The sequence below is a fragment of the Pyxicephalus adspersus genome, chromosome 3, assembly GCF_032062135.1.
Source record: "Pyxicephalus adspersus chromosome 3, UCB_Pads_2.0, whole genome shotgun sequence".
NCBI classification, from domain to species: Eukaryota; Metazoa; Chordata; class Amphibia; order Anura; family Pyxicephalidae; genus Pyxicephalus; species Pyxicephalus adspersus.
The window spans coordinates 140,520,504-140,530,130 of NC_092860.1; the positions used below are offsets into that span (position 1 = coordinate 140,520,504).

A 9,627-nucleotide genomic window follows, 5' to 3' on the forward strand; every position below is an offset into this window, starting at 1 on the left:
TGCCAAAGTAAACTTGACCAGATCTAAACCAGTTTCAAGGTAATAAGTGCCAAAGCACCTTGTGGTACCCGGAAGGACCAGTGTCTGCATGGAGGCCTTTGGATCAAGTGTGTAACTTAACATCAGTGGGCCACTAGCAAAGGTTTGGATGGACCCCCCACCCAGGGAAAAGAATAAGCAACCACTAGCAGCCCTCCTGACTTCTTGAAATATTGTACAATCACAAGTAATGTGTTGTGGGGTTGATAGTTACGTCTGTGCTTTAGATCCTCTGCTCACATGGTACATAAGGCCTTCAGGTTTTCCTTAAGTAAAGAATACGTCCCACCCTAAGTGTCCTGTCGTTCAAGTGTTAAATGCCAGGATTTCGTTGGACAAAAGCTCTGGAATTTGACAACTGTATAAAAGCGTTGTGTCTTTATCTCCCTGTGTAATGCTTGAGTCTACTATCTAAGGTGCATTCCTTTACAGCAATATAAAGCTCAGTTTGTAGATTCTGCAGGGTGCCTGTTGTATATTATATATATAACAGGGTGCCTGTTGTATATGTTATAACACATAAATACCTTTACTTTACGATCCTCTCAGTTCAGCTTTACAGGGCCACTTCAGAAAGACTCTACTACACCTCATTGTCCAACTGGTCAACCAGAACTGCTGGTGTATAGCCCTGAACAATCCTTATACCATTATAGAGCCACATATACCACATTGCATGCAGTTGTTTCAGCCTAGACCACCATCAATGGTGCATAGATTATTAATGTGCATAAAACTGCCCACATCCTTAAATAAATCATAAAACACTTACCTTTTTGGATTTATTATGGAAGGGATTACATGTAAATTTTGTTTTGTGCTCGGCTATTTTTACAACCAATGATAAATTAGGCTGCCTTGCTTCGCCAACTTTCATAAGATTTGGTTACATCCAATACCACAGTATAAATTGTTTGATGTGGCCGTGATGCTTTTTAGTTTGAGTTGAGAATACAGTCCACATGTAGTTATTTACATCTAAATAAATAAACCAGGTTACTGAGGATACTTTGACTTTCAAGCAGAAGGAGAAAAGGGTCATAATGAATCGGATCTTCATTAAAAGCACACAAAACACAATGCAAACCTAACTGTGTTTATTCAAAGTATACATGTGTGACTCTTATAATATAGGATACAAATATTATCTGGTGAGCAGTGATACTCTATATGGATAGTACCAGTTCCAGTCCTGTGTAGAATGTGGCTGTATGATGTTGTAGCACGTGTCATATGATAACATTTTCCTATAGTGTATAGATCAGTGATTCTCAACCAGGGTTCCTCCAGAGGTTGCTAGAGGCCAGCATTGTAAGAGACATTCTTCGTCTTGTCCACCACACTGATGTACTTTGCCTTCTGGATATAGTAACTAAAATTACATGAAGACCTGAAAGGTCTTTCAAGTGGTTACCCCATGTTGATCTAGAATGTGTCCTGGAATCAGCTGTAATGGAAATAATTATTACTGTAGGATTATAAAGAGCTGACATAGTACATAGTGCAGTACAGAGTCCATAGTCAGGTCACTAACTGTCCATCAGAGGCGCTCACAATCTAAAGTCTTTATCATAGTAGTTATAGTCTTAGAGCAATTTTTGGAGGATGCCAATTACCCTACCTATATCTTTTTGTGATGTAAGAGAAATTGGACTGCCTGGAGAAAACCCATACTTGAGAAGGACATACTGTACAAAATCCCTGTAGATAATGTCCAAACCAAGATTCGAACCCAAGTGCTATATTGGACTTCAGTGCTACATATCAAGAGTTCCAGGCACCAAGTCACCAAAATATTTGAAAATGCTGTAAACTGGTGAAAAGTAAGCAATACATCTACATTAATAAATCAGAGAATTACAAATACTTAACTTGCATTAAAGAAAATGTTAAGGTTAGGTAAATGTAAGAGAGCAGTGGAACTGATATGGTACGTGCATGTAAGGGTCAAAATCATTTGGGAAGTTTTAATTTCAAAACCAGATTCTTCAGTCATTGCTATTGACTTCCAACACCTTCTTTTACTTATTGTGATGAATCTCTTGAGATTTCTATTGCACAGGAACTGAAAAACTACAGAGAATTTTAATTACAATTCTTGGTGTTTTGGGAGTCATATTTCTGTGAATTTGTATAGTAAATAGCATTGTCTAGTCTTGTAATACAGATGCCGTTTTCTGCTTCCTGTCCTTGCTCTATGCAGTAACACAGCCCCCGTTCCTCCGTCCTCAAAAGAAGTTTCTCTGTCTGGAAGAGAACACATTGAAACACGTTTAGGAACATACCAAGGGTAATTCGCAGCAGTTTTACAGAATTAAAAAAAAAAACAAATACGTTTTTAATAAAGGCTATTATTTCCATTATTCTACTTGAACATATATAATATTGCATTCAAATATTTTCCAATTTATGAGTACAATTATCACAAATTACACAATCATAAGAGGGATTGGTCATTAGATCACCTCTTTCTTAGCTAAAAGAAAAAACATGGATGAACATTACAGTATGTCACTATTTAATTTTCCTTTATTATGAGTTCCAAGGTTGAAGCTCAGCTAAACCCCAAATTAATAGCGTCTAAATTAATAAGCGATTATAAATTGTGTAGTGGACAGAATACCTTTTTTTTAGGGGCCACATGTGCTTGAACACCTCATCCCAGTCCTATATCTCTCATGCCAGCCAGTGGAAGAGACAGTCAGATGTGACCATGTGACACCCAAAATAAGAACAATAGACACCAATCTATGTTTCCCAGCATCCCTGCATTACAGTGAAAACTTGGTGTCTACATTATTAGGCAGGAATGTAGGCTTGTTAAGTAGTTGGTAACCAATTTTAGGGACATGGCAGCCCCAACTTCCATGCTCAACTTATGAATGAGTAATTGTGTTCTGTGATTCTTATTGTGTTCCAACTTTATTTTATCTTCTGAGTTTAGAGTTACCATAATATGTGCTGGTAGTATATAGTACAGCTCTCATACATATGTAGCTTAATGGCACGTTTTCAGCCCAACATGCCATTTCCCTCCTTGCCCCCAAACACTGTATTAATCAACAGTACTCCCGATCTCTAAACAGAGGTTTCAGAAGTGTCTCGTATGGTCAAGGGTAAGTGCAGATGATTTTGGAACTTTTACTTTAGTAATAGAGGCGACTTTAAGGAAATGGTTTCTGACAGAACTATGCACACTGCCAATGCTGTAAATACGAGTTACAAGATTGTCAAGCTGACCTTCCAACTTAAATACTTAGATTCACAAAATAAAAAATGTGAAGGCAAGGATATGTAGTTTTGTAAAGTATTGATGCTAAAGTGTCTGCATAAAAAACAGAAGTTTGGAAATTTTAGGGAGGTCAGCACCAAATTTGTTTTGGTATGTCTTCTTAAGTAACTATTTTTTTCAAAGAAACTACTTTACACACCACAAAACACATTAATCCGGACATGCACTATTTTTTTCAAAGGGTTTACATCTGTTTTGGTCTACTACAATACAAAAACATTGTGGAATGCTGCCTGGGTGTAATATGGTGTTCTTCCAAATAAGGGACAACAGCTTGCATATTCATCTAAAGTTCCAGCAACACAGTGGTGAAAATAGACCTCAGCACACACTCAAGGCATGCAATGTGTTACTGTGTGGCCATCCATGTGCATTAACACTTCCTAGCCTTGGCTGCAGGCATTTACTAACCCTAGTTCCCCTAGTATAAGTAGGTGCTAAAGGGCTCTCATTATACTTTTTTGTCTTTGGATACTGAATAAAATATCATTGTAATTTTTGGGGAATTAAATAATATCTATTTACAAAGAAACTGTAGGGCTTCTGCTCATTGTTTCTGTCTTTGGTGATAGTTATCTAATTTCTATACTAATAACAAGTTAATATCACAGCAGTGGTAACAAAGCCTCACTGCCCCTGAATGGCACCGGTGATTGTGTGTAAGTTGGCTGGTTAAAAAAAACTGGCTAATTCATCAAAGTTGTTAAAAATACACTGCTTAATGAATGGAGCTTCCATAATGACTACTATTTTTGTCTCCCACTGCTCTTTATGGCCTCATTCTTCTCTAGATCTCCAAATATATCTTTGATTTTCTAATTAATTAAAATGGAGCTAGTGGGAAGCTGATAAAGAGGAGGGACTGTTACTTAGCTGAAAGGGGATTCTGCCAGTACAGGCAGACAGACTGCTATCTGTAAAGTCATTTTCTCACTGCTATAAAGTTAAAGCATTCAGAGGGCTCCCTATTGCCCAAGAAACATAAATCCATTTCTCATTGTACTTGGGGGTTAGATTTCTGTGAATCTATTTTCTGCTTTTATTAGTGTGCTTTTAGATTTTTTTTGGTAATGTATATGTATGTAGGCAAAACTTTCTTTTAATTTTGGATAGGGATATAATTAAATAGGGATAGATTGGAACTCCTGTCATGATTATATCATGGTATCATTATATGTCATGGGGCAGGGTCCTCTCCTCCTGTATCACTGTCTGTATTAGTCTGTCATTTGCAATCCCTATTTAATGTACAGCGCTGCGTAATATGTTGGCGCTTTATAAATCCTGTTTATTAATAATAATAATAATAATAATAATAATGTCATGGTTCATCGTTTCTGTTTAGCCTTGAATTACCTTCTCCGATTGTTCTTCTCTCTGTCCTGGTTTATCCTCTTTTTTTGTCCTGGTTCTCAGTTTGACCTTGATCATCCCCTCTCTCACTTTGTCATGGTTTGTTCTCTCTTTTTATCCTGGTTCATCTCTGTTTTACCTGGTAAACCAAGTATGCGTGCCATGGTTCTTTCATCTTCTGTTTTTTCTTTCAGTTTCTTCCATGTCATCTTCTCTTTTTCTCTTGGTTCATCTTGTCTGTTTCTCCTCCTCCACCACAGCTGATAGTCCTGATTCTTTTACTTAGTTTGTTCTGGATCACTCTCCTATTTTTCCTTGTTCTTTCTTTCTGTTTTTCCTTCTTCATCAACTTATTTTTTATTCCGTTTCATCTCCTCTGATTCTCCTGGTGCATCATGTCTGTTTGCCTTGGTTCATTTTTTCTGTTTCTCCTCATCCACCATGTCTAATTGTCCTGGTTCATTCTTCCATCTTATCCTTAATCATCTCCTTAGTTTTTTTTCTTGCTTCCTTCTTTCAGTTTGTCCTGATTCATCCTGTCTTTTTTGCCTTGGTTTATATTCCCAGTTTCTCCAGATCCACCATCCCTGGTTGCCCTGGTTCTTTCTCTCAGTTTGGCCTGGATCACCCCCTTTGATTTACATGGTTCATTCTCTATGTTTGTCCTGGTTCAACCTCTCCTAATGCCCTGGTTTATTCTCTCTGTTTGTTTCAGTCCTTTCTCTTTCTTACCCGAATCATGCTCTCTCTTTGTCCTGGAGGGGAATTACCTGCACTTCTTTAGCTTTGTGCATGCCAGATGATCGTCAACTGAGATGAATGGTCATGCTCGTCTAGGGTGAAAATCTGACATGCCTACAGTGGCCCCCTGACGATCTGATCTGCCGTGGCAGATTAATAAAATACCAATCAGAAAAGACTGCTGTGCATTCCTATGGAAAAAAGCAACAGAAGGTCGCCACTCGCCTGTCCTTCCTCCTCCCTTCTCCAGTGCTGGGTGTACAGTGCTCAATCCTTTATCTGTCACTGGAAATGATCATAAAAAATTGTTTACAGCGACAGTTATCTGACGTCAATCTGATGTCTGGACAGGGACTTTCCACATTTCCTTTCCCCTCTTGTTGCATCCCCGGAATTAGACATGAATGACATTCTACCAATGGAGACACAGACAGCAAAAATAATCTGACAGGAAATTCAACCTTTCCTTGCTGTGTCTAAAATGTAAAGACATTAATAATAATACTGTTCAAGTTTTAATGGTAACACAAATGTTGGGCATATAACAAAGTAATGTTTGGTATTATTATTGGTCATGGTAAAACAAATACCTGAGAGTCCAACTTGTAAGCGGCTGTGCTGATGTCCTGCAAAGCACGTTCCAAAAACTCAAAATCCCCGCAGTTTACACATGGTTGAACTATGGAAAAAAATGTACATGGTAGAAATATATGATATATGATAAAACAGAACAAGATTTCTGCCTGATTTATGAAAGCTCTCTAAGATTGTAGAAGTTAGACTATCATCAGGATTGAAAAATATGCCAACTAATAGTAAATAGTAAAGAAAATCCATCCTGTGATTGCCTATCTGCTCCAATCATAAAGAGATTTATTAAGTCAGACCCTTTGTAATTCGTTTTATTGCCTTGTTTTGCCAGACAACTCTGGCAAAACTTAATAAGTCAAAAAAACACTTTGGAGTTTAGCATAAGCTGGTACAACCATGCCAGACGGTTCAGCTTTAAACTCAACACCAGGCTCTAAAAAGCCTTTGCACACCCCTGCACACCATATATTATAATGTATTCTTTATTTATATAATATTATTATTATTACACAGTATTTATATAGTGCCATCATATTACGCAGCGCTGTACAAAGTCCATAATTGTGTCACTAACTGTCCCTCAAAGGGGCTCACAATGTCCCTACCGTGGTCATATATCATTTATACAGTCTAAGGCCAATTTTAGAGGAATGCCAATTTACCTCAATGCATGTTTTTGGGATGTGGGAGGAAACCCACGCAGACACGGGGAGAACCTGCGATCTCCATGCAGATAGTGTCTTGACCGTGATTCAAACCTGGGACCTTAGTGCTGCAAAGGCCAGAGTGCTGACCACTGAGTCACTGTGCTGCCCATATAGATATCTTACTTGTTCCATGACGTCCTGCACCTAGTTTGTTCTCAATCTTCTATGTTGGATGTTATTCGCCCAGACAACAGAGGCAGAGAAGAGGTACTGTCTCACCTGTTTTACCCCCCTCTCACAGCTCTCTTCACCTTTCTCTTACTCATTCAGCTAATTTTTTCTATAACTCCTAAAACAAGTTTCTGGGTTTGGGAGACAGGTTATCTAGCACTGCAGATGTACCGGCTGGTTTCCTATTATATTATTGTAATACCACCACCTCTTACTATAATATTGTATTACCGTCGCCTCTTATGGATCTTGAGAGGACCCCGGTGCTGGACAACCATTAGGAAAAGTCAATGCTATGCAGGAAGAGTCATGGACACCCAAAGAAAAAAAACAGCCTCCTGCAGTAAGAAAACTCGGGACCTGAGCGTCATAGGACCACAAATTTAGGTGAGTAAAAATGGCCATATAGGTAGGATTTTTCCTGCCAGCAATTAGGTGAAAGGGTAGTTCAGGACAAGCTCAGGGTACCAGAGATTAGCTTTACCAGCTGGGTTAAAACAACAGTTTAGCTTCATATAATTATTTCCCCATGTATTGCTTTGGGTATGGAAATCATATGACTCTCACCTTTATCCTAAGTCAAGCATGGAAGAACTGGGGTAGTTGGGGAACAATAGACTTTGGGACAGTGATGTCTGACATGTCCCCCAGAAGTGGTTTGGTAGGAGATTGGTAAATAAAATTGATCAGATCAGGTCTTTGCTCACACCTACGGGCTGATTTGTATATACTACTTACTTTCAGCCGGGATGACCGTGCCTTGCATGGGTAAACTTCCATTAATTTGTGTCACCACAGAGGTGCCTGTGACCAGCACCAGAAAAGTAATCATTACAACATAGGACATGATGAAAATCTGCAAAATATGAGAAACAGAAAAAGTTAAAACAGTGCTGCGTAATATGTTGCCACTATATAAATACTATGTATTAATAATATTTCTAAAAACATACTGTATTTCTATTTCCAGCCTTCCATATTAGTCCCATAGGGGTATCTATGGGCATTTTTTTTGTCTTTACTGAGGGTAATAACCCTCCCAGTTTGATCCAATGACTTGTCTAAAATAGTACAGTTCCTCTATATAGGAATTGAGAGAAAATATTTGCAATGAAGATACCTATTCTAGGGACAGCTTTTTAAGAAGTTTCCCCTCATGTTGTGTCTTGGAAATAGAAAGTGTAATACAGTCTTTCCAATGGGATGTAGAGAGAAAATCTAAGAGAGTTATACCCTTCCACTATATTAAAACCCTTTAAAATATTATTAAACCACCATTTTCATAATGTAAATAATGAAGAGTTGAAATTGAATGTTCCTTTATAGCTAAGAACTCAAGCTTCTGTTTCAGAGCTCTCCTTGTGTAAAGTCTCTGGGATATTGGACAGTGATTCTTCTTTATCAGGGCTATTCATTTAGGCGGCTTAAAAATCAAGAAGGATGTGTTGGGTGAAGAGCCATAGCAAGCAGTCAAAATGTGGATTATCATCAGCCCTATGTAGAGATAATCTCTGGTTCCTGTGAAGTTACTGCATTATGCACATCTTTTCACTTGTTCAACAAGGCTGCTTATCTTCTCCCAGAGCTCGGCTATCCATCTTCCTGAGGTGCGGGAACGCCCATCGGAAAATAAGCTTACCACTGCATGCATACCACATTTACCGACTGGCCAAGATGGAAAATCCCTCAAATGGTGGAGGACTAGCAAAAGTTATTACTGTTTTAGCGTTGACTTTTTCCTTCTATGGGCAGCATGAAAGGAGATGATTCAAAGTTAAGAATATGAAGAAAAAAAAAAATTATATATATATATATATATATCTTTCTAATGTATACATTCCCCTTTTCTAGACACAATGGGGCAATGAACATTATGGCTTCAAGATTATTTGTTAAAGAGGTGTTATCTTGGAGAAAAAGAGCGTTACATATACAGCAGTTTGTTTATTGAAGTTGAACTCCAAGCAATAATAATTTTGTATTCATAAAAATATTACATACCTTTTTTATATTTCTATAGTTTTATTGAAGAGAAATAAACACATAAACATAGAACAAAAATTATCACTGCATGCCACTGAAGAACATAATACAAAGAAATTGCTGAATTTATTTAAAAGGAAAAACCTGCCAGTTACATGTGCATCAGTCCTATATTAAAATAATATGTGACAGAAACCAAAAGTGAAAGAATAAGAACAAAAAGAGAGGTAGACTTAAGAGAAGAGAGAGAAGAGGAGAAAGTAAAGCCCCAAATCCAGAACCTTCTTCTACTAGGATTGATAAAAGGTTTATGGATCCCAGGTTTTATGAATGGAGGTTGTTGATAGTACAGGAAATGTTTCCATTGTTTATAATCCAGGTACATTTGTATTCAGCCAAGTCGAGGGCAATACAAACCAATTTCCCATGTTGGACTATAGCATTATAGGCTACCAAAAAGATGTAGGAGATCCAATGTGCAATGCGTCTAGGCAAAGGTGCAACAACGCACTGGGGCTTTGGAGAGATTGATTTGAGTGACCAAAATGATGAGGTTAAAAAATCTTTTCACCTTTGATCATAAACACTAGATATGTGTCACTGTATTTCCCTGATTACAGCACAAAGCAAAGAAGATTAAGTTCAGAAATGTTCTCCAGGTCCATATACCGGAGGAGAATAATTTTGTACTTTGCAGTGCTAGATCCCAGGTTTGAATCCTGGCCAGGGCACTATCTGCATGGAGTTTGC

The 9,627-nt window shown here is 37.9% G+C and overlaps 1 protein-coding gene across 2 annotated transcripts in view; it reads right to left on the minus strand.

The window, feature by feature from the left end:
* Positions 1 to 1,116: 1,116 nt before the first annotated feature.
* Positions 1,117 to 9,627, minus strand: part of NICOL1 (NELL2 interacting cell ontogeny regulator 1) — a 22,852-nt gene continuing 14,341 nt past the window's right edge. For both annotated transcript variants that reach the window (XM_072406559.1, XM_072406560.1), the window contains exons 2-4: positions 7,633 to 7,750; positions 6,016 to 6,104; positions 1,117 to 2,286 (exon numbers count right to left, since the gene is read on the minus strand). In XM_072406559.1, the coding sequence (XP_072262660.1) occupies positions 2,125 to 2,286; positions 6,016 to 6,104; positions 7,633 to 7,750 (369 nt within the window). In that variant the 3' untranslated portion in view covers positions 1,117 to 2,124. The remainder of the gene's footprint in view (positions 2,287 to 6,015; positions 6,105 to 7,632; positions 7,751 to 9,627) is intronic.